Here is a 24,934-nt window from a genome sequence, read left to right on the forward strand (position 1 = left end):
CCCTCGGGCGGCGCGCCGCCGGCCCCGCCCCCTCGCCGCCGGCAGCCAATGGGGGCGCGGGCGGCAAGCGCGGCTCTCGCGCAGGGTGTGCGCGGGGAGCGACGGGCCGCCGCACTCGGATCCTGCTCGCGCCGCCGCCGTCTCGTCGCGCGCTGGAGCCGGTGAGCGGCGGCAACCGCCTCCCCTGCGCCGGCGGCCGGCGGGGGGGTGGAGGGGGCAGCGCGCCGCCTCCCCGCGCCGGGCTGGGCTGAGGGGGCGCGGGGTGGGGAGGGGGGAGGAAGCCGTTGGTCTCTTTTCCTTTAATTATCGGTGTATCGGGCCGGCGCGAAGGTGCGGGTCAAGGGCGCAAGTGCGCCGGGGGCAAGGCGGCGGCGGGGGGCGCGGGAGGGGCAGCGGCAAGGCGAGGTCTCCTCGGCATCCCGCTCGCGTTTGGCCCGGGCTTCGGCGTTGGGGGAGCGGTGTGTGGTGTGGGGCGGGGGGGGAATGGTACCGCGCTATAAGCGGTCATTCCCTGAGTCTTCAACACCCTGCACCAAGTGCTGAAGAAAACCAGTGACCTGCAGTTTTGCAGGTTGGTGGAGCTGCTCCGAGCCATCAGCAGGATGAGCTCGAGCTCCCTGGAAGCGCGCGCACGGCTTAATATCGGGAGAGTGGGCTTTAAAGTGTGCGTGCCTAAGAGTTTTGTGAATTATATACATTTTATTTATTTATTTATTTTATTTTTTTGGGGGGGGTGACTGGTTCATATGCTTATGTGATTGGCGGTTGCGGAGCTTCTAAAAACCGCAGTTACTGTAAGGTGCATCCGAGATATTGAGAACTTCCCTTGTCTGTATTTTGTTCGTGACACTGCCCTGGGAAGGCCGGTTTACCAGTTGAGAATACTAATTAGACTTGTTGCAGAAGGTAGGTTGTTAAGGTTTTGCGGCATTCGGGGTATTCTTGCCTCATTTTTCACGCAACTTTCATATTTTGAAAGTTACGTTTTTCGGGTTTAGACGGAAAAATCAACCTGCAATATTACTTCATTCATTTATAACCCAGTCCAACACAGTTCTGCAGCAGTGTTGGCGGAGCTGCAGCAGGAAGGGCATCTTTGGGAAGGGAAAAGTGCAAAGTAGGATCAAGACAAATACTTCATTCTTTCTTTTGTCTGGCAGTTTACCAGCATTTGGAGGACAATCCTTTTGAAACTCTGCAGTCTAGAGATTATAGAAAACTGCTCACTTCCTTATCACGTTTGTTAAGGGTGCAGCATGGAGAATGGGGAAGATCTGCCTAATGCCTTCATACCTATCCTTTTGTAAAACAATTGTCTTCCTGAGTGCCTGGCCTCTTGAATTTCCAGATCTACGAGCTATTTTATTCTAATTGGATGGTCATGTGCTTTCTGATCACGATGAATGGCCAGAAAATAAGGTTTACTGATGTTATGAGGAAAAAAAAAAAAAAAGAAAAGTATTGCAGTCCTCAGTGGGAATCAGTAGGCTCTTCTCCTGTGGCGATCAGGTCGATGTAAATTAATTCCCAACTTGCAGTATTACAGATGACATTGTAGGTAAGTATGACGTGGGTCTCCATGGGCTGAGGCAAGGTAACCTGATGTGATTACACAGATACCGGGCCTGTGTGGTGGCAGATGTCAAATCAAGTGGCTTGACTTACCGGCTGGCTGTGCTGAAGGCTCTTTAAGATTTTTTTTTTTTTTTGGAGCGTTATGCGCTTGATTCAAGAGCCTCTTCCTGACAGAAAACATTATTTAAAACAAAAAAAAAGGAAACTAAGACTTTTCTTTTTTTAATGAGTGGAAGCTGTAATAGGAAAGTATGTTGCAAGAGTAACTGAGGGCCTGTCCCTTTTCTGCCCCCGCCTCGGCTCTGAGTGAGCCCCCCCCGTCCCCCCCCCTCCCTCCCTCCCGTCGCTGCGGAAGCCGCTGCCTCGCGGCGGGGGGGGGGCGGGGCGGAGCGGCCTTTTGTTGTCCTGGCGCGGCGCGCTGCGCTGCGGCGGCGCGACCTTTCCCCTACTTCTCCGGGGCGGTCACGTGGCGGCGCGCGCGCCCCCGCGCGGGCAGCGGGCGCAGCGGGCGCGGCGCGCGCCCCGCCGGCCGTTGGAAAGGGCGGGGCGGGCGGGCGGACGCGCCCTTCAGAGAACAGGTGTCCCCTCCCCTCCCCCCACCCTCCTTCTCCAAGGGTTTTGCAGGGGGAGTCGGGGAGAAAGGAGGCAGCAAAGCGCGTGTTTGGTGCTTTATTTATTTATCTCATTTTTTTTTTTTACATTTTTTTTCCTTTTTATTTGTTTATTTTTTCTCTGGAGCCACCGGCGGGTAGCTGCGCTCTTGGCAGGAAGGCCGCCCGCCTCCCGCCGTGTGCCGAGGGAGGATCGGCATGCCGCATACCGCGACCGCAGCGGCGTGTGTTTGGGAAACCTTGGGTTGAAAGGTGACCTAGGTGGAACCTCGTTTAAAATGATTGCGTAAAAACGGCGTGCAAACCTCTGTTTTCCTTATGCTTCGTAAACCCGTTGCCTTTGTGCTGTGGCGGGCTGTGTCCTAGCCCGAAACTCCAGACATTGAGGAAAACAAGATCTAAACAGTTGAAAGGCAGCTCTCTTTCCCCCTTCTGGATTAACTGCATTTTGAATGGTCTGTTTAAATGCTGGTAAAACGTTTGCACCTGGTTCTTCAGTTTTCCAACCTGACATATTTGTACAGTAAATAATCATTGAGCGTTACCGCAAGAACCATGCCTTTTGCTTGCCTTTGGTCACCAAACATTGCAGTCAGTGTTTTAGGACTGTTGAGGCCCAGGAAGATGGGCAGCTGACATGTCCGGTAAAAGTGCTGCCTTTCTAGAAATGTTACCACAGAAAAGGTAAATATTGTAATTCTGCTTTGCTGCATCAGCATATATAGATGCTAATTAGTGCAGAGGGAGAGAAAATGGGTAAAATTACTAGAATCTCAGTGCCCCGGCTGTGTCTTTTTATAATAGCATTAAAAAAACCCAAAAAACTAGAGCCTAATTTGGGGGCTTTTTTTTTTCCTGCACAGTACGATAGCTGTGCAGTGCTTTGGTTTTGTGTGCTTGTCTCTTACTCAGCAGGATTGTTCTGAATTTCTAGAAGGTCAGAAAAGGTGGCTCTTGCATGGATCTGTACCGTTTGACATGTATTGCAATACAGGCTAGAATAATGTTCTAAAAAATCTAGGAGGAATACAGTATGTCCTACTCTGTGTTTAAAAAGAAAACTGGTAAGTAATATGACAATTGTAAAAGTTGCTTTTTTGATGACAGCCGAGGAGCATGTCAGTGTTTTAGAGGTTAATATTCCTTATTGTTAAGCCAGTAGTTAATGGTCTGCTGTAGCCAGTCCTTTCTACAGCCTTTCTTTGCCTGGAGTTTCCAGTCTGATCAGATGGTGGGAAGGTAGCTTGCTATCCATAGCCTTTCTGCCCGAGGTGCCAGTGAAAGCAGTCTGTTGTGTGAACAACTCTCCAGCAAGAAATCTTGATGGGATCTGTGTTGACTGCATGGAAGCTTAAAGCCTGCAGGCCAAGACTTGTATTTAAATGTCTTAAACTGCAACCTGAAACTAGCTGTGATACCTAGCTCCTAAGATGCCCTTGCTTACCGCTCTAGCTAGCAATCGGTAGTTTGAGCCCTCAGAAAAAACTGAGAGGGAAGTAGATGAACTTTTATTTACCCCATTTTTACTGTCTCTGACCTGTTAAGTGAAGACAGACCAGTCCAGATGGTACATTCATCCAGTGTAATGGAAAATACTGTTTCAGAACTACTTTGTGACTATTCTCTGGCATCAGTTTTTCTGAAACTGTTCCAGTCTCTGATCCAGTCCCTCTCAACAGTTGAAAGCTGTGTGTGAATCAAAGCTCAGACTGTTTTCTCTTGACTTTTTATTTCAGAGCTGCAGTAGACTGTTTCCCGTTGCTGTAGTTTAATGGATATCAGCAGCTAATAGCATTGGAATGAGTCTGCCTTTTACTGTCTTAAGCTGAAGTTCAAGATCCCAGCTGCAGTGAGTGAGCTTAAGGGGAGACGATTTCTGTGTGACAAGTACATCTTAAGCGCTCTTTTGAGGAAGACAGAGCTGTAAAGGTATGCTTATGTTGCATTAACTCTTTCTGTCTATCTGTCTGTGGGATGTTTGTGTGAGGGTGTGGGTTTTCTGTTTTAATCTCTTCCTCTCCTGATATGCCTGTCTCCCCAGTTTACCACTTGGGAAGGGGATAAAGAAATGGGGCAAAGATTCCAAAGGAAAACCCTGCAGCAGGTAGCTAATACGCACCCTCACGTGATCTTGGAAAGCTGCTGAGGACAGGACGCAAGCTGATAGCATGTGCCTATGGCTTTGTCAGTGGGACAGTGAGTCACTGCAAGCTGCCTAGCTGTTCTGACATCAGGCTGCCTGCTGCGGGTGAGGTTTGTAGTAGGTCCCACTGTTGCTGTACCTGGGGAAATGCATTTATTCTGTTCTTCAGCTTGTCTTGAGCCACGGCGCTTACTCATTTTTAGACAGAGTGACTTTAAAATACTGTACTTCCAAGGGACCACTGCTGTCAGCTGTAGGGGAATTTAGTTCTGAGTGTGGGGAAGAACTGGAGCCAAGGATTAGTAATCACCAAAAATGAGAACTTAAAATTGAAATGTTGAATGATGGAGAGAAGGGGAGGCTCCTGTCTCCTTCAACACTTTGCTTAAGCAACTCTGAGCATGGATTACTAATCTGACCTTGAGGACTGTCTGAGAGACAACTCTCACATAAGAATCAAATGCATGTTTTGGGGAACTGAAACCTATTATTATGTTTTCCATTGCAGCTAAAGTGGCATGAGAGAACCTGTCAGTTTAATTTGGTTTTCATCTAGATCAAATGATGGTTGGTTGAATGTTACATTAATTCAAATTTTAAAGGAGAATGATCATTTTGTTCAATGTTTGTACCATAGCCATAGGTTCACCTGAGAAGCATTTTGAGTGAATTTAAATTCTCATCCACTTGAGTGTTTACTGCATAGGAATGACTTGACTTCAGTTCTCTCAGGCTTCTCGTAATGATTTTGTGTGTCTGTAGTCTTATTAGAATATAGTTAATCATTGTAAAGTAAGTGAGTTATTGTAAGACTTGAGAGCAGCAAGTATCTGCCTGTCTCTTTATATGTTGAATAGCATGATTAGATATTATTGAAGGTTAGCATGTGAGGAAGCTATTTTGCAATAGGAATTCTTCAGAGAATAGCAGTGTCTGGTTAATCTTTATAGTAAGTTCAGAAGTCAGCTACTTAGAGAATATCACATGACCTGTGAATAAGCCATCTACTCTTTCTGAGGTTCTAGTGTCTTGTTACCTTTTTGAAGAAATCTAGTATACATTGCAAGAAAGTCATATTAGCTAGTAGAATAACCACCCAACAGATGTCTTTCTGGGCATCTGTTTAAGTGCTTGAACTGTATATTTCATACTGTTTTCTGAAGACTTTATAGATCAAAACCTCAATTTCCTTTGGGAGGCATAGTGTGACCTCTTTGGAAAGTTATATGTGAATATATGAAACTGTAGACAGCTTTGATCTTTGTTGGGATTTCTGTTAAATTGAATGATTTTACTTTAGCTTTGGTTTTAATTTTGTTCAGATATGCATCAAAGTAGCACCAGGTGCATGTGAATAAAAGATGGGTGGATTAGCTATCTTACTTGGAAATGAAAATTCTGCTGTTGTGCTAAAGGGTAGACTATATCAGATAGAAGTGGGGTAGCACTCACATAAGAGCAGGTGAGACGAGTTACTGAGTCGGTGCTGAACATTGCTGTACAGCATATACTGTAGTGAGCGAATCTATTGTATTCATAGCAAATGGTGAAAATGCTACTGAAATCACATTGGTTTTGTTATTGATAATACGGGCTCTCATTTTGATAGGAACTGTACTGTTTCCCTCTTTTTTTATCATTGGGCATAGCAGTGTAAGTGGCACTTCAGGCTAGCTCTAGAAATCTACCTGCTGCCTTAAGACTAGCTGACTCTCGTTGGACAACGTAGTGCTTAAAATGCACACATGTGCGCGTGCACGCACACCCACCCACCCTTGTGTCCCGATGCGCTGGTGCTTTCAGTGAGGGCAAAGTTATTGCAGCAATGTTGAAAAAAACCAGGAGAACTGGCAAAATCTTACTGCAAAATCTTAATTCCTTTATCCTCCAAGCTAATAGTAGGTTATTGTTGGTCCCCAAAAACTTACTTTTCTTGAATGTTTGACTGCTACGAATTTGACTTCCAAGCTGTGCTGTTCACTTAAAGCATTGTACTGTTTATGCACAGGTTTTCCTCATTCACTAAGTTTATATTTTTTGAAGCAGTTCTATTATAATATCTCTTGCATTAAATTACAAGAAGAGTCTCTCTTGATAGGATTACAATTAAAACTATGCTTTTTGGAAATGTTTTTTGTATTTATGTGCAACATGAGCAGTGCTAATCATGAATTGGGAGTTTTATTCTGCAGTAGGTACAGATCTGGCTGTAAACAAGATGTTTTTACAAGTACTGACAAATGGAGTGAATGTCTGTTGTATTTGGGCAATCCCAAAATTCTAAACATCATCAAGGAAACAAAAACCTTTGCATGACTTGATTCAGAATTTTGCATTCCTTTTCTATATTGATTTTTCTTCTGAAGCCAGTATTGAAATATTGAACTATAATTTTTTCTGCATCTTCAAAAGTGTTCTTCCATTGCTTGTTTTAACTTTGTTTCTTTTCTGCTGAAATGATATGCCTGGTATATGGGAGTGTAAAAATACAGTGAAAAGAAAATATGTTCACTCTAAGGAAGGCCTTCTGTTGTGTATGTGGTGCTTGTTTTCTTCTCACCGGTTGCAGGACTTCAGCTATTTTAACACCAGGTTTTCCTTTACTAAAAGGGATATGTGGGTTTTTTTTGCTATTTTCCAACAGACCCTGTAGTTGTAAATCCATCTGCAGGTTGGGCTATTTTATTTTTTCCTTCTCTGTCCCCAAGCTTTGAACTAAGTTTGTAGCTACTACTTTTGCACAGAACATCTGTGAGGGTGTCAGACTGATTGAATTCTACCAGGGATTTGAGTCTGGCAGGTGAAGACATACTTGATGAATGTTGCACATGAAACTACACTTAAAGCAAACTTTTGTTCTCCTCTAACCCTTTACATTTGGGTAAGAAGAGTTCCTGCTGCTCGGTGAGTTACTTTTGATACTTTTTGCTTTGGCGAACCTCGCTGTGCAAGTCTTAAACCTTTACTCCTTAGATTTACATCCACTTCTGGGATGGCTTTCTGGAGCATTACGTTACTATTAAACTGTAGCTGGTGTCAAAGTGGAAGTAAGCTATCATACTAGGAAGTTATTTTTGGATGCTGGCACTGGCTTTGTGCTTCAGAACATGTCGCTTCATTGCCAGCAGACTGTCTAGGCAAAGTCAGCTGCCATGGAGTGACATCGTTTGTATACTTTGTGTAGGTTGCGCTGAAAGTTTGGACTGAGAGAGGAGCATCAATAACAGAAATCTAGAGAGAAATTTGGCACAATCCATGAAGAGTCATAGACACCTCAGTCTTTGGAATTATCTTGCTTTTAATTTAGTTCTGGTATGAAAACAACAGATTTGAGCATTAAACAATTTTTTGTTTATTCATATAAACAAACTGCTATTCATGCATAGTTTGGCTTTCTACAAAAGTAGAAAATGCAGATTTCTTTAGTAATAAGAAGTTACAAAACAGGCAAGAAGAAATACTTGGTCACTGTCTTCTACACAGATGCAGCAGAAGTGTTTTAGTGTTTTTCATACTGTCTCTGATTTCACTAAGTCTGTCCTCAGGCTCTTGGAATTCAGTAATGTGTTCTAAGATGCCAAAATATGCTAACAAGTGAAGATCCTAATGGCTTGTTAGGAGAAAAAAGAAATGAGGTTTCTGCATTTGTTTCCTTCCAAAAGCTGTAGCAAGGTCAGTTCCTGAAGAGAGAGATTTAATTGGTTCCATTCCTTAGAAGGAATGTGTGGATGAGGAAATACTGGACAGAACTTTCTGAAGGTTTTCAACTTTTAATAATTCTCAGAGTTGGAATCTGTTAAGAGAACTCGTGAGAGCTCTTGATTTCCCCCCCCCCCCCATTATGTATGGCTTCTTGTAACATTCAAACAGTAACTTACTTCTTTACTTGTTGATAGAAATGGATGTTTTTTTCTTTTCTCTTTGCCTCTTCTGAAGCAGTTTTATTTCAAAGGCATTGAGCCAATCGCTTGGTTTCCCAAGACCTTCCGAGTTCAAGATGTCTAGCTTTAAATGGCAAGCTTAATATGGCTCTAAGTGTTAGGGCGTGGTCTGCTTCCTAACTAAAATTGGATTGAATGTACTTTCAACTGTTATTCCTCTCTGCTTCCCACCTGGAAAACATCCTTAAACAATGCAACTGTAAATGATTAGTATCACTTTTTCCTCACCTGTCTGTGTCCCTATTTGCAGCTTCAGCACCCCTCTGAATTTTAAAATTGTAAGTGGATTTTAAGAAAGAAGCAAGAAATGTTTTAAGGTTAGGATCTCATTGCCTTTGCCTTTAAGTTAGAGGTTAAGCTTGCTGTTAGGAATCTGGCAGGAGGCAGAAGACACTACCTCTAGCACAAGATGTTTCTCATTGCTGTTTTTGTGGTACCTTGCGTCTGCATGAGGTAAAGGCTTCCAGGTACTTCTGAACCCAGAACAGAAGGTGCCATCATACTTTAAGATGTGATGTTTTCCAGCTCGCAGCATTGAATCGCATACTACTGCAAGCATGCCTACCATCTTTCAGCAGCCTGTATGTGGTTTGGGTGCCGGGGATGTCTATTTGAAGGCTCTGGCAGCCTTCAAACTTAGCGTGGGGCGGTACGTGGCAATGTTTTCAGAGAAACTGCGTGCAACAGTCACTGCTTTTCCAAGAAATCTGTTAACCTTTGGTCGTCAAAGCAAAATAATTGGGGAGACTTGTTTTGTGAACTTCGTTTGATTACTGATGGATGTATGCCCAGTACATAAATGCTAATATGTAAATAGATGTTAAAGTACCACGAAGACAACTTCAAACTAAATTGGTCAGCTGGCTTGTAAGTGATAGTCATAGAATTGTCCTTCACCAAGGTTTTAGCTCCTCTGGGCCACGTAAGTAAAATTTCTCTTCAGTTTTTTCTCTGCATTTATTAACTTGCTTTCTTTGCAGGAAAAGTAGCTATGGATGTCTCTTTCCAGTGGACATTTGGACTCTTATTAGTGAGAAGTGGCAAGGCTTGCCCTATTCCAAAAGAGATAGTAAACAAGAGAAAAATGTATCTGATTAGTCAAGCAATGTATGGGAAGCAAGTGACTAAAATTAGTTCTGAGAAAAGAGGTGACAGGGAGACCCATTTAAAGGGAGATGAGTTGCTTTTTGTGAGGTGGAGGTGATGACTTTGTCTAACTCTTTTCTATTATTATTTGATCATTTCATTATCTCACTGTATCAATTTATCTGTATAAAGCTTATGAAATCTGTAGAAACACGTAAAAGCTTCATACTCAACAGTATTTCCAAAAGTAACTGTTTCAGCAATTAGTATCTAGTTTTATGAGATGCACTCTGTAATACATAACATGTAGCATGTGTATGGTGGCCTGGTACTTTTTAAGATATACATGGTAAATTTTCTGTCTCTTAAATGTTGTGTTCTGTATTACATACTTCAGGGAGACGTTCCCAATGACAAGTGACTTTTTACATGCCTGATTAAATGGAAGGGTTCTGGAAAGGTTCTGCATGTGGTGTTTCTTGTGGCTTCGGATTTCCCAGAGCTGAGGCTGTCGTATCTTTGAGTGGATGAAGAACGCGTAGGGCCTGTTGCAGAGTTGACTGTTCTGCATTTATACCTTGAAATCATAAGGTCTGTGGAGCACCAGGCACGAGAACCTAAAAAGTTGAACCTTGGTCTTTATAATGTAAATATTCTAAAGTTGCAAATAGGGCACCTAGGAAGCTTTATGCATAGTAGACAGAGCAACGTGGTTTTTTTGGACCTTTGTATCAGGGCTTAGGCTCCAGTATGCTGTGTGTTTTCTTGTCCGAAGCCTGAATTCCACCCTAGTAGTACTTTTATTTGTAACAATGGAAAAAATCGTGGTAAGTTTTGATTGGCTTGAGCAGAGGGGCCAAAAGGGAGGAGGAGCAGCATCTGCAGCTGTTACAGCATGTTTGAGTAAGGCTAAAACCAGAAAAGAATAAGGAACTGACAGCTTTTAAAAAAGCAAAACAAAAAAGCAACTTAAGGGGCGGATTTGTGTGGTTTCTTTTTTAAATACATGAATATTTTGAAAGAACACTTAGTCATGAAAATGACCATTTCAAGTGACTTCTCGAAATTGTGCTTTATTTATTTATTTTAAAGCCTTGGCTAAATTGCTAAGAAAGTCGTAAGCTCTTGTTCATGGCTCACTGTTGGAAACGAGGTTAATTAGCACATGCTGTGTAGAAATATTTTTGCTGACCAAAATGCCTGAAGTTAAAAGGAGTTACTGTTTCGGTGGTGGTTAGCTGATTGATGTGGGTGCTGCCTTACCAACTTGGCAAGTCAAGTTCGTAAATCCCACGCATGCGCCTGGGGCCTGTGCCCTTTTACCTACTTCGCTAGCAAGCACGTGACTGTGGAGGAATGCAGCGGAAGGGAAGTGTACAGCAGCTTATGATTAAATTGGCCTTTAAGAGCAAAAGAAGTGGCCAAAGAAAGGGACTCCAGGAAGTCTTTTTGCTGCTCAGCCTTTGTAATTTGGATAAACAGTAGTCTCAGCTCAAAGACTGCTATTTTCCTTTGAAAAGGAAAAGGAGCAAGCCATATGTGTATGGTTGTGTTTTTGTTTTTATTTTTCTCTCCTGTATCTTTCAGGGTGAAGTAATACACTGCTAGGACTAGACTTGCCTTTGTTTTCAGGGCTTGTTTATTTGATTCATGATTAATTCTTACTGGATGAATACTCTTTATTTTGTACTCTGGGGAATGAGGAATACATTCCTTATGGAAGCTCATTTAATTGTATGATCAGGTTAAACTTGAATTCATTAAAACTTCAGTTTGAGTATATCAGTGTTTGGGCTTTGATTAATACTATTTTTAATTTTTTTTCTATCTTAGACAATAGAAATGCATGTGCAAAAGAGAGAAGAATTTCATTCCTTCTCTTCAGAAGCAGAGAAGATGATAGTTACAAATCCTCAGGCTGAGAAGCCACAGGGGAGTTGAAGGATAATAGAAACTAGTTGATGCAGTACTTAAAAAGCCCTGGCATCCCAGCATGTAAAATTTCATGAGTGAGCTGGAGAACCAGTTGGCCATTCTGGAGACAAATATGGGAGCTTGACTATCCTTATAGGGATATGGGTTTTTTTCTTTTGTTTTGTTTTTGCATCCCAATCCTTGTCTTAGTAGTACCCCTAAACATATAATGAATTTATAATTGAAGTGCTCTCTCCTGTTGCAAACCCTGCTGAATCCGGGTTGTACCATGTGATACTGCTGCCTGTCTGTTTTACTGCTGTTTTATAGTTTTGATCTGAAGTTAGAACTAGTGATGCATAATTCAAATGAATGGGTAGACAGCAGACTTTGACTTCCTGATACTGGTCTGCAGCAGAGCCCCTATGAATAAGCTGTCATTAATGACTGAGTCACTAAGTACTGCAAACTGTGATTGCCACTAGGGCATACAGGGCTATCTTAAAGCTTTTGAGGCTTGCCTTCAAAGCCGCTTTGGTTCCTCTGATATCCTCATCGGACCCTGTATATGCACAGATCAAATTGCAGATTACCTGTAGGTTGTTGTGAGCTTTAGCTGCTTTTCTGGAAACCCAGAAGACCAGGACTGTTGGCTTCAAAAACCTAAGCGATGGCTGATGGATTTTGGAGATTAGTGAATTGCCACCAGCCACTGTAAGCAGCAGGTGTATTGCAGAGGTTGATCATTGAGGCTGATCTAGGGACAGGCACTTGGGGTATCACAGGCAGTCACTTCCTGTTGCTAAACTCCCTTATTAGGTACTGTGCAACATCACTTAACCTATTCACTTCTGCCTAATGCTCTTTCTCTTCCTATGTTCCCTATTTATTTCCTAGATCTACTATTACTGCAACATTCCTGGTTCTTACGTTTCCTAACTGCCTACTTGTGCGCTTTTGCAACCCTTCTCTGCTCCAGGGGATTTTGACACAGTAGGATATTTACAGCATAGAGGAGCAGGATGGCAGTCACAACAGACTGTTTTTGAAGTGCCCAGCTGGAAACTGCAGTTGGCTGCATGCTCTCACCTGCTGTTTAAAAGAAGAAAATACCAGAATTTAAGTTTCATTTAAAAAAATCTAACCTTCAGGTTGGCAAAAATAAATCTAAATTTGAGCCCTTGGCCTCAAAAGGCACAAACTAGTCATACTTAATTTTGATTTTGCTAAAAAGTAAATGAAAATGCCGGCGTCATCTTAGAATGTAGATGTGTAGGCGGCATTGTGTTTTGTACCACTAAAATGTGAAATTAAAACGTGCACTTGAATCGTGACCTACAGATGGGTTTATGGCCTCCTTGACGTATTTCCAAGAGGATGCTGTTTTTGGATTATGCATAGAAGTTTCACTAAGCTAATAAATTCATATGGACAAAAGACTTTAGAATCACGGTCTCCTGGAATATGTGGATTGAACCTTTCCAATATTATACTTACAGCCTATCTACACAAATCTGTTTTCTGTGTTCTGATTGTAGGCACTCAAACGACATTTCTATGAATTAATAATGAGCAGAAATAACTTTTAGGATATTTATGGGGAAGTACTGATTATAGAAGGAAAGTCAGCTACGAAGATGAGGGGGATAAAGAGGAGCTTAAAGTTCACTTCAAGTTGACTACATCTTTAAACTGATTTGAGACATATCTAGGCAAACTGGATGGCAGTTGCATTTCTGTTTTAACTGCTAGTGCTTTCTGTTTGAGCCTGACTGCTGTGCCTGCCCATTATGATGGTCTTTTCTCTGTGTTAGCACTATTGTTGATTTTTCTTTGTTTGCGTAGGTAAATCGAGCTGAAGTTCTATTGAATTTCCTCTTCGTTCAACTTCAGATTTGTTTATGGGAAGGTCATTTTTCTGACAGTTGCGATTTCATTTCCTCAGATCTGCTCAGCTTTGGTTTTGCTCTAATTTGCTAGTAAGACTATGACTAAAAAAAGACAGAAAATGCTTTTTTAGTATCTCCTTTATTGCTGCAGAATGAGAAGCTAACCACCTGATATGCACTTTTTCTAAATATAACTTTAATCTTTTGCTCTATTCTGAGCTCTTGTAAACTGCATGTATGCCCAATATTCAACTGGCTGCAATCCTGCCAAAAAGGCTTACGTTACCTGAGAAAATTTTAGTTCCATTTTCAGCAGTTCAGGTTAGAAGAGGCAATTTAATTAATCTGCTGGAGGCCAGGCTGAAGTGCGAGCGTAGTCTGTGAGGAAGAGGGTAGTGCTATACATAACTTTGGTATATTTTGAGATGTTTCCTGTAATGACTGAGTGCATTGAAGATATTTTACTGGAAAATGGTAGCTTCTAGTTCCTTTGAATGAAAAGGAAAAAGTCTAAATTTTTTTGTTTTTTATTTTTTATTTTTTTGACAGAGCTCTCTCTCAAAATGGCAGAAGCCCATCAAGCGGTAGCATTTCAATTTACAGTAACTCCAGATGGGATCGACCTGCGCATGAGCCATGAGGCACTCAAACAAATATACCTATCTGGTGTCCATTCCTGGAAGAAAAAGTTCATCAGATTCAAGGTATTTAAGACTGGCACAGTCAAGTCTATCATACTTGATGTTTATTTAACGTTTTATTGAAGTCTTGTTTAAGTAGAACTCTTTGTGTCTATATGGCAAATAAATATCCTTATTGTGAAAGACTTGTGTGGGCTTTAGTGAAGACAGGGCATACTGAGAAAGGTAGCACTGGGTGATGCTGTGCTAAAATTACAATGCGAAGGCTGAAAGGATGTGTCTTTTTGGTCCGTTCTATGGAACCAATATGATACAGATGTCAGTTAACTATGGTTTTAATTTACTTCGTTCTTTTCACAGTAGGTCATCTAATTAAATTATCTTTTAGCTTAAGTCAGAAATGCAACTTTTTGGGGAGGGAGTGGGAGTGAGAGATGAGCCACATCACATAGACTAAGGGTCTTGTACCTCTTTATATATGTACTCTTTACCAGAATTAAGGTTTGAAATTAGGGAGAAGTGTTCCATATTTTCAGGTGATTTTTTGAACATCTGTCTTATAAATTATGCTAAGTAGTAATGTTTCTGCTGTGTGTTATGGGTATAAATGCAGCTGTCTGAGGTATTTGATCTAGGTTGTTTGGTGTTTATCCAGTTTTGTTCATGGGGCCATAAATGGCACTATCTGTTTTATTAATAGTAACCTAGGTAAACTGCAGGCTAACTTAATTATCTCTTTCAAATGCATACTTCTAAAATGTAGTCTTAATAAAAAAAAAAAATCTTATAAAGCTATGAGAGGGGAATGTTTAAATGGCATAGAAAAACTTGATTCTGATTTTCAGTGTCTTGTCCAGCAGAATATTTTTAAATGGATATTCTACATGGCAAAAAGGCCTGACTTGGTGCAAGTGGGAACTGCTGAGGTGTCACTTGTTCTACAGAAGCTTACTAATTTCAGTATTTTTAGGAAAGACTTACGGGCAGGATCAGTATTGTCTGCAAAGAACTTCAAGTTCCTTTCATTCCTGATGTTGTTGTGACAATTTTCTGCAGCATAGCTTTTTTTTATTCCTCCAGTAGTCCAACTTAACTATATCCATTCCCTACCTTATGAGTTAAACATATAGAAGAAAATGTTGGAAAATCCTAACTTCTTGTTTAAAACTGAATGACTTGAATGTGTTGATTTTTTTTGTTTCTTTCCATGGTAATATGAAGTCAACCGCTTTGGTATGAAAAAATTATGTGAAGGCTTTTCTTTCCAGAATGGAATTATCACAGGCGTTTATCCTGCTAGCCCATCTAGCTGGCTTATTGTAGTTGTGGGTGTGATGTCAACAATGTATGCCAAAATTGATCCTTCTTTAGGAATAATAGCTAAAATCAACCGAACCCTTGATACAACGTAAGTAGATTGGCATCTTACATTATTCCTCTAAACTGAATCAGTTTGATTTGTAACTACTCTTCATGTAAACCCCATTGAAGTGCAGTCAATATTTGAACAGCATGTTTGTGACAGAGTAAACTTAATAAGCGAAAGGTTTAAGAGGTATAAAATGTGTAGGCTGTTATACCAGTATTACTGCATTTTTTTTTAATGAGCATTTGTGTAGCACAGTTGGCAACTTCTGTTGCCTTTGTTCTGGCTAGGCAAGAGGATGTTTGGAAGAAATGTATTAAAAGGGGACAAACTGACATGAAGCTTGTGTAATGTCTACCTCTGCAGTATGGCGGGGCTTAGGATGGCACTGTTAAGTTCTCATTAAAACATAAACTGACATTAACTGGCACCCGCTGGCTTTTGTTTTACATAGAGGCTATATGTCGAACCAAACGCAGAATATCGTGAGCGGAATACTTTTTGGCACAGGGCTTTGGGTGGCCCTTATTGTCACAATGCGCTACTCTCTAAAAATGCTGCTTTCTTATCACGGTTGGATGTTCGCCGAACATGGCAAACTTTCTGCAGGCACCAGATTCTGGATGGTAAGGATACATTGCCTTTTTGTTTGTACCTTAATTTCTATCTGATCTGTATTCAAAGCCTTAAAAGGGACAACTTTTTTTTTTTTCCCTTCTTGCTTGTTCTTTCCATAGGATGGAATGGGAAGCTGCTAGGTAGAGATTCTGGTAATTACTGTCTTACTTTTGATGCTATAATTAAACTACTTGGAATAGCCTTGTAGAAGGAAGATCACTTGAAGAATAACTTCTAAATTTGCCAACACCTTGGGACCGTATGACTCAAATACCTACTTTTTCTCTACGCGCAAATACAGTTAAATGAATGTGGGCTGCAGCCACAATGACGGTCTTCCCCAGAAAGTGCCACCCTCATTCTTTGTTGAAGTTGAAATGTTGGGATTTCTAGTCGTCCACTCCATGCACCGTTATTTTTGAGAATGAGTGTAATCTTTTCACCTTTAAAGTAAAGTAACTACAGCTTCTGGTAATGTGGCTTTCAGTTCAGTGGAGCTTGGATATGCTTGACCTAAAGGAGTTGGTGGTGGACTCAAATATTTTATGCTTTCCTCTTAGAGTCCAAGAGGACTGTTTTGAAAGACTGGTATTAGACTGCATCTACCAAGCAGTTTGAATTGAAGTTCTTCATAATTTCGCTCCTGTGATTAATCTTCTTTAGCGATGTTGTACTTGAAATCTTTTCAGTCTAGTAACTGATATCCTTCTTATTGAAAATGCGTGACTTCAGGTGTATTATGCCGAACAACTAACCAGAGTTGTATGCTGCATTTGTTTGTTTATGGTAACTTTTATTTTATGTTGAAAGAAAATAGCATTGAATGTCCTTTCAATCCATTTAGCAGTATGTTTCCAAAATGTATTGGAGATGAATGCGCGAGGTAGGTGGATTGTTATGCCTCCCCCCCCCCCCCCCCCCCAATTTATGTAGGAACAGTGACAGAGATGGTAATCTGTTTCTTGTCAGGATGAGATTAAACAGATCTGGCTCCTGTTGATAATTACGGTGCTTTGGAAAAGGGTTTAAGAGGCTGTCCTTTCCCTCAAAGGATGTGGTAGGGGTGAAGTGAGGGAGTATACATACTGGTTCTCCTAAGGATGAAGCAAGTTTTTTGTTATTCAAACAACTGTTTCAACTCCTTCTCCAGTGTTGTAGAAATAACTAAGATAAAATTAGTCTCTGCAGCCTCGAAGTTTAACTGATATGTTAGACTAACAAAATGTGGTGATTTCTTATGGGAGGTGTTCGGTAACAAGCATACAAAAATGATGCACTAAAATAATTGAGTTGAATATTCATCTGTTACAAATGAAATTTCTAATTGATAGTTTCTCCTGGAAGTGGTATCGAGAGCCTCCTGACTTGAATTTGTACAGTGCAGGCTCTGAATGGTAAGGCTTGCTGTCAGCTGCTTGAAGTTCTCACTGTCTGGGTTTTCAGCATGTCCTAGCAAATGGATATTTTAAAGCTGTTAATTTCCATTATAATACCAGCCTTAAACAGTGTGAACTGTAGTGCTACTTACCATGCTCTGCTGTATATTATGTTTCTGGCTTCTTAAGAAGCTCTTTCTGTTCTCGGTTTAAAATGCAGATTGCTATAAAGGTGCATACCCACCAGTGTCTCACTTCTGCTTAATATGAAGTTTTATTTGAATCCCTTGTTTGCTCTTTAATTATTTCCCACCAAAGGGAAGACTGGTTTTCCCTAGTGAGAGTACTAACTGCCTTAGCTTTCTAGATGTTTATTACCTCGTGATATTCTGTAATTTGTTGGAGAGGTTTTCCAATTTTTTTTCCTTAGCTGTTTTTCTGATTAAAAGCATGAAGAACTGTTACTGTGAATTTGCTGTCCTCTGTTCAAATAGTCAAGCATCTAGAAAAACGGGGCTTTGAGCTCAGTCACAGGGCAAAGGGTTTCCCAAGCTAGCTGGAAATCTGGTGCAGCTTTTAAGGAAAATGTTTAATCTTCCTAATAAGTTAAATTTCCTGTAGCAGTATTAGGGGAAAAATCCAAGTAGTGGCTGCAGTTAAAAAACAAATCTGCAAACAGATGCAAAGCCCGCTAGAATGAGATCACTTGTTGTGTCTGGATATGAAATCAGGGAAGTTAAGTATGTCTGTGTTTCAGATCACCTTGTTGGTCTCAAACTGTTAAAAATTGTCTAGTATAAGTTTACTTAAGAGATAAATACCTTGGAATATGTTTGCTGTTAACGTCAGCTGAGCAGGTACCCTCTTTCTCTCTGATAAAATTTCAGCCTTGCATGGCTTAAGAGTTTTGGTGTAAAACTGTTTCGTTTCTGCATGAACAAGGGTGGAAAGCAGCTTTTCTTCTGACAGTCTGAGCTATCTTTCCGACCTGGCTTTAAACTTGTCTTGTCATGAAGCGCAACTGGATTTCATTGAGCTGATCGCCAAGCACATGCATGTATGTCTAACATCTCTCTGATGCAAATCCCTTTGCAGGGAGGTCTTTGTTCCTTGGTAACACTGCAGTTTTTCACAGTTGTGCTGCCTGAAGCAGCCTCCTGTAGCTGTGCTGACCAAGGAAAAGGAGAGGAGAAAAAGCTATAGTCTAAGAAATAGTTCTGTCAGTTGCTGAAAATCTTGTTTTCTGGGCCAAGCTCTGGGAGTTTAGTAATGAAACTTTGTGGTCTATTTTTTTTCGTCCCCAGTTTAAATACTGGGCTTCACAAAGAAGCTTCCACTGGATTGTTGGTGTAATATTTGCTTTGATGCTGAAGTGGGGTGATATGTCGGGATCCTTCCACGTGTAGCCCAGAAGCTGCATGACCTAGACGTTCAGCCTCGTGCATGTTGCAGCTGAGGAGAGGTCATAGATGGAAATGCTGCTTCTGTGCCCTGTGGAAAATAGGGGTGCTGTAAAACTTAAAGCTGAGATGGGAGCTGGTTTGCTTTGGCTGTTCTCTTTGTAATAGAAAGTACCGAGTGTAACACTGGCATGCTTGCACAACTTGGTGTGTTCAAATCCTGCAGGCGACTACTGGAGACAGACTCGTGCTTGAAGAGAAACCCTGTAACAGCAATACTATTACTGCTGTTGAGCTATAATTTTGGAAAATACTGGACCGTGATTCCCAAGCTTAATTATAATATTTTATGATGGCTATAATTATCTAGGATTCTTAGCTGAGCGAGAGGCTTGATGATAATCCTGTTTTGAAGCACAGTATAGATATTTTGTAGTGTCTGCTATATAAGTAAAAGATCAACATGTAGACTTGCTTTTTAAATCTTCACAGACAAAAAAAGCATTGCGTAACTCTGTCTTTATTTTGGATTGAGATTAAGGTATGCAGTACATAAAGAGCAGTTTTGCTTAGTGACGAGAGCATTGTGTGAGAAGTCGGGAGGTCTCAATGCCCCTCTATTCTACTGGACTTTAGGAACTGAACTTTAGGAAGGTTTAACCTTTAGGAAGCTGGATTGCCAGTGCCTTGTTTTCTTTGTGAAGCAGTGATAAGGATATCGGTCTGTGAAAGTTTAGTGCAATATCATTTACTGATTAAAAGAACTGAGTTACATTACTCTTTTACTCCACCATGCTCCTTTGTTGAGCCTAATAATTTGAGGCATGTATTTTGGTTTTGTCTTTTTTCAGGCACTCGTGAAACTCTTCTCAGGACATAAGCCCATGTTATACAGCTTCCAGACATCTTTACCACGGTTGCCGGTTCCATCCGTGAAAGACACAGTCAATAGGGTATGTTGAAAGAATTTAACTCACTTTTTTTGGTAACATTGAATCCATATATAGATGTCCTCGTGGTCTTTTTCCGTGCCTTATATAATCACTATACGGTGGTAATTAATATGGTCTACCAGATTAACACTTCTGCACAGAAATTAAAATAAAGGCTACAAGAGACCACTGAAACCAATGATAATTTGAAGCCAAAGGTGGCATGTTAGTTTATTACTGGATCATACGATATCAGTCGATGCGGCACTATGTAATGAAGTATGACTTCCGGGGGTATTTATTAGTCTCTGACAGATCTGTTTTTATCTTTCGCAGCTTGAACATACAGTGTGTGTCTTATGACACACAATCTTATAGCAAAGTGTGCAAGTAAGACAGTATGTCACAGAAACTGAAGGCTTCATTTCTAGAGGCTTAAAACTCCTTCTGCCTGATCTTCAAGAAGCAGTATCAATTGACTTAAGCAACAAAAACAATTCCAGAAGCTGCCAGCTTGCTATAGCAAAGGGGAAAAAGAGATAATTTAAAGCCGAAGTACTGAATTCTTTATGTAAAACATCTTGCCTCTTGAGAGGAAAATATATCTTTAGAAAAGTCACCTTTTTCATGTGTGATTTGCTGACAAATGCCTGGAAAAGATTTGTTTCTATAGTTTGAAAGCGTGCACTCAGTACAGGAGGTTATACCCGTATTTTACCAACATAATACTTGCAACCCTGTGAATTGAGTCTGAGTGCTCTTTGTCTACTGTTCAAATGCTTTGTGAAGAAATGACAGCAAGCCGCAGATCAGAGACTGCACTGACACTGATTCTTTTCTTCTTTTCTAGTATCTGGAATCAGTTCGGCCGCTTATGAATGATGGAGAATTCAGAAGAATGGAGGGTCTGGCCAAAGATTTTGCATTTAATTTGGGACCAAGGCTTCAGTGGTATTTGAAGCTAAAATCTTGGTGGGCCACAAACTATGTAAGTAGATAAATAAGAGATGTACTGTTTAACTGACATAATTTAATTTGTTCCATGATGCATTTTTGCCTTAATTTTCATTCTTTCTGAAACTTAAAAGAAGGCCAAAAAAAACCAAAACAAAAAAAAAACCAGCCTGATGTTTTATAAAGTGCATTTGAGACCACTTAATTTGGACAGAAATAAGTTGATGTGGATAACATGGTAAACGGGCAATGCAGTGAGTAGAACTTGAATGCAGGAATCCTAGTCTTGTGTTCGTTATTCTGGAGCAGGCTGCTTACCTTTGCTGCTGTCTATGGTAGCTTTTGAGTTCTGCTTATTTGTTTGTTAAGCTAATTTATAACTTAGCACTGGGCCTGGCTGCCCAGATAGTTTACAAGAGTGATTTAGGTCAGCGTTTCTGTTTAGAGCTGCCGAAGCATATAGAAGAGAAACATAGGCAAGAATCAGAACAATGTATGTTCCTTACCAGAAAGGAAACCCAATACCACAGTGAGAGATGTGTAATGTAATTCTTTTCTGAACTATTAACTAACACTTAGCTGTACACAGTTACCCTGGCTTAGGCTGAATAACATTCAGGAGATCTGATGCATTTTAAATGTTAGCTGAAGAAGATAACTTCTTCAAAAGCATATTATCGGAGAGTTGCAGCTGAAACTTTGATTTTAGTTGTCTGGCTCTTTAACTAATTTCCCTAAATATTAACACAAAGAGTGTGCATGTGTGTGTGGAGGGGGTGGTTCTTGTTTTAAGTATTATATTGCACAGGGTTGTGGCATTATTAACCTAGCAGAAACCAGGGAAACATCGAGATTTTACTTCTTTTTTCTTTTCTTCCCCCCCCCCCCCCCCTTCATATTGCAGGTTAGTGATTGGTGGGAAGAATATATCTACCTTAGAGGACGTGGACCAATTATGGTTAATAGTAACTATTTTGCAATGGTAAGTAAATACTATAAACACCTCACGTGGCAAAGAGGCACTATAAAAGTTCTGCTGGGAATCTTACTTCTTGGTATCTTCCTTCTGGAACTCCATTGCCATTACGCATGTGACCTTTGTTTTTCTTCCTTCTAATATAAGATGCAGCCCAGGTCTTAAAGTATAGAGGTAATTTATAATGGAGACTTAGCACGTCTGCCAATTACAGACTCATGCAGTAATGACTTTTTATAGTTATTTGCTTACTGCAGTAAGCATTGCCCCACCTTGCAAAAGCTCCATGTAAAATGTTGTCGATAACGCAGTTCAGTGGGGTGTTGTGCTCATTAACAAGTATCTCTTCTAGAAGTGAAAATGTAAAAGGCCCTGATATGAAAACCAAAAATACAAAATGCAGCAGTCAAGTTTGAAGCCATCAAGTCACCACAGTAGTGCGCTTTGTATATTTTAAAGCCTTTTCTGTAACGTCATCAGAATAAACTTCAAGGGAAAAAGTGCGTGAGAAGTACACAAGTACTTTTCTCTATATAATGTGGTACTCGTATTAATTTCTGATTCCTGTGTACTTTACAGGACTTCCTTTATTTAGCTCCCACTACCCTGCAGGCAGCTAGAGCTGGTAATGTTATCCATGCCATCCTGCTCTACAGGAAGAAACTGGACAGACAAGAAATCAAGCCAGTATGTATAACAGTTTAAATGGTTGCTGATCTTTTCCAGCACAGTCTGTAAGAAGTAGATCCTTTTTTAAAATCTCTGAGGAGGGGAGCGGGGAATGTCTTGTGTCAGAACTGCACGTAAAATGTAACTAAATTTGTGGACTCAAATGTCTGGGCTGTCAGCTAAGCTGCGCATGGATGGAAACTACCAACTATCAAAAATACAGGCCTCTCATGTCAGCTGAAAAAATCCTCTGCTGTATTAGCAGTATTTAAAATTAACATATGTATTTGTCCAAAAGACAAATAGAGGTTTGTACTTCTATTTAAGTATTCCATCTAATGGAAGTTACTGGTATGCACTAAGCAGCTGCTGAAATCCTAATTTCCCAGCAGGAAAACATGTTGACATATTTGCTGCTAAAACCATTCTTAAGGGAGAATTTTAAATAATCTTTGCAATAGCAGCAGGTGGATCATATGAAATAGGCTGTATTGTACGCTGAACTTTAAACTATACTTGAAAGCAAGCAGGACATATTTATGCGTCTCTTTCAGATTTCCTTGTATAGTTGCCTAGCTTAAGTAAACGTCCCAAACGGGAAAAATCAGTTGACTTGGTTTATCAAGGTGGAAATTAAAATATGATTGTTGCTGGGATTTAATCTTTTCTTAACAGGATGTAACCCTGAAGCTAGGCTATTTTTTAAAAAAAGGTGAATTAAAAAAAAAATCTCTGAAATGAAATGTAAGCAATTTCATGATTTACTCAAAGTACTTACCTCATATCACCTCAGGACACTGGGCTTCCTGAAAGCTTCAGTATCCTTCAAGCAGGCAACAATCAAGTGTTAGATTTATTTCTATTCCATATTTTATTTAAACAAAACCCCAGCCTGCATACTCATTCTATGACACTGAAATGGATGCAGTATGCACCTAGTGTCATACACCCAAAGAAACATGAAGAAACTGGTTTCTGAACGGTTGTGCTCTTCAAAGCAGATGTCCTAGAGAAATTCCTCTCCTGTTTTGTTTATATACATGTTACCCAGATGATTGGAACAAATACAGTGTGTCTAAGAAATCGTATTAGGCAGGCAAAACTGCATTTGAAAAGCTCCAGACTTCAGAGAAAATTAGATCCTGATTTGGATTTTGTGACTGTAAGAAAATCTGTCTGAAAAGAAAGAGTGCAGCTGAGTAGTCGCTAATACTGCTTTATAAGGAACTTTCAGCACAGGTCGCCCTTGCGCTTCTCTGTCATATTGTGATTTCTCTTACACACTGGCTTCAGTGAAGAAGGTATTGCTAGGTATTACTAAATGTTTAGTATCTCGTAGTACTGAGTTTTACCTGGCTTTATTCATGGGTAATGCTATCCCAGTGGTGTTTCTGTGGTCTTTGATTTGTATTTTGAATGTAGGATTTCCTCTCTCATAATGTGTTATGGTGGTAGATCTCTCACCAGCTCTTAGTTATGTGACAAAAGTGCTGTCACCACTGCCAGGGAAGAAGTGTCCTCTTCTTGTTAGCCCAAGTATTCATACAGCTGGGTGGTAGTTTTGCTTTGACACCAATGCTTGCGCTTGGGTGAGTGTGTGGGGGTTTCTTTGTGGTTTTTTTCTTCTCCCCACTTCACTGCACAGTGAGCAAATGCTCACTAGAGAATGAAGTAGCTCTGTTGGTGGTCATGGCAGGGATGTGATTACTTGTATATAACTGAAAATGCGAGAATTTGAACTTTTAAACTTATTTGTGGATCCATAGGAACAAAAGATAAGAAATTAAGAGATAATGCCTGCTCCATGTGTATGTTTTGCACCCAGTCTGGCCACTGAGAGCTCCTTGGATTTCAGTTGATAGCTTGCTTCAGTCGTCCCTTCTGAAGGGGGAGTTTTTAATAGGGAGGGGGGAAAAAAAAAAGAAGAGAAAGAATTGCAGCTACTGGAATGTCAGTGCAATCTTCCATGCGTAGTTCAAGGGAAGACAAGGAACAAATTTCAGTTGATGCATTTTAAATCTTCTGTTCTACAGCCTCTCTTTAACCAGACTTTGTTTTTACTTTCCTTTAAAATTGCTGCCTATATATATATACACATATATATAAAATTACAATTTTAATCTGTTTGCGGCATAGATTCTTCTGCTGGGATCTACTGTTCCACTCTGCTCAGCTCAGTGGGAGCGGATGTTTAATACCTCCCGTATCCCGGGAGAGGAAACAGGTAAGCAGGACCAGCCAAGGAGAAGGAACACCTTCAGGGAATTCAGATGGGTTTGGGAGGTATTTTCTGCTAAAATCTCCTTTTCCCAGGTAAGGATCTGAAAGATGTAAAGGTCACCATTGTAGTTGTTTCTCAGAATTCAGTGAATCACTACAGAGTGCATAAATATTTTTCCTTTTAGAGTGACTTTGGAACTTCAGTGTTTTCTGTCTCTTCCTTTATTTAAAAGCTGACTTCAGCAAACTGTTGTCTGCCCTGTGTTTTATATGTAACCTTTACTTTTTTCCATTCTGCTTCTTCAGGCTCCTTTGGTATCCATGTTATCTTTGTGAAAGCAGTGTTCTCTTATCTCAGCCATTTTAAAGTCTGTCGTCTTTTGTTTGCTTGACTTTGCTTTTTTCCTTTCAGCTTCTGATTCACAATACCATCTCAATGTGTTCTTCTCAGTATGAACACAAGTTGTTTACATGGCTTAGAGACAGGTACAGTCTTAGTCCTGTCAAAGATTTCAACCCCACCGTTAACCGTGACCATTTGAATGCATTATAAAATATCAGCCACGCTAAGAAAAGTGTATACTTGTTTTTTCGTAGCTTCTGCGCTGCCCCAACTGCCAGTT

At 40.6% G+C, this 24,934-nt stretch overlaps 1 protein-coding gene across 5 annotated transcripts in view; it reads left to right on the top strand.

Annotated features, from left to right (window-relative positions):
- Positions 1–105: 105 nt before the first annotated feature.
- CPT1A (carnitine palmitoyltransferase 1A) overlaps positions 106–24,934 on the top strand; it is a 44,664-nt gene continuing 19,835 nt past the window's right edge. For 2 of the 5 annotated variants that reach the window (XR_010884056.1, XM_067295922.1), the window contains exons 1-10: positions 106–161; positions 3,923–4,115; positions 13,709–13,863; positions 15,069–15,208; positions 15,621–15,792; positions 19,412–19,513; positions 20,343–20,480; positions 21,351–21,428; positions 22,002–22,109; positions 24,228–24,315. Coding sequence is in view for 4 of the 5 variants with exons in the window: in XM_067295922.1 (XP_067152023.1) it covers positions 13,723–13,863; positions 15,069–15,208; positions 15,621–15,792; positions 19,412–19,513; positions 20,343–20,480; positions 21,351–21,428; positions 22,002–22,109; positions 24,228–24,315 (967 nt within the window). In the remaining variant the exon portion in view is untranslated. Of the gene's footprint in view, positions 162–1,387; positions 1,559–2,223; positions 2,871–3,922; positions 4,116–13,708; positions 13,864–15,068; positions 15,209–15,620; positions 15,793–19,411; positions 19,514–20,342; positions 20,481–21,350; positions 21,429–22,001; positions 22,110–24,227; positions 24,316–24,934 lie in introns of those variants that run through there. The other 3 variants (XM_067295924.1, XM_067295923.1, XM_067295925.1) reach the window with 3 other exon arrangements.

Source organism: Apteryx mantelli, chromosome 4, assembly GCF_036417845.1.
Source record: "Apteryx mantelli isolate bAptMan1 chromosome 4, bAptMan1.hap1, whole genome shotgun sequence".
Classification (NCBI taxonomy): domain Eukaryota; kingdom Metazoa; phylum Chordata; class Aves; order Apterygiformes; family Apterygidae; genus Apteryx; species Apteryx mantelli.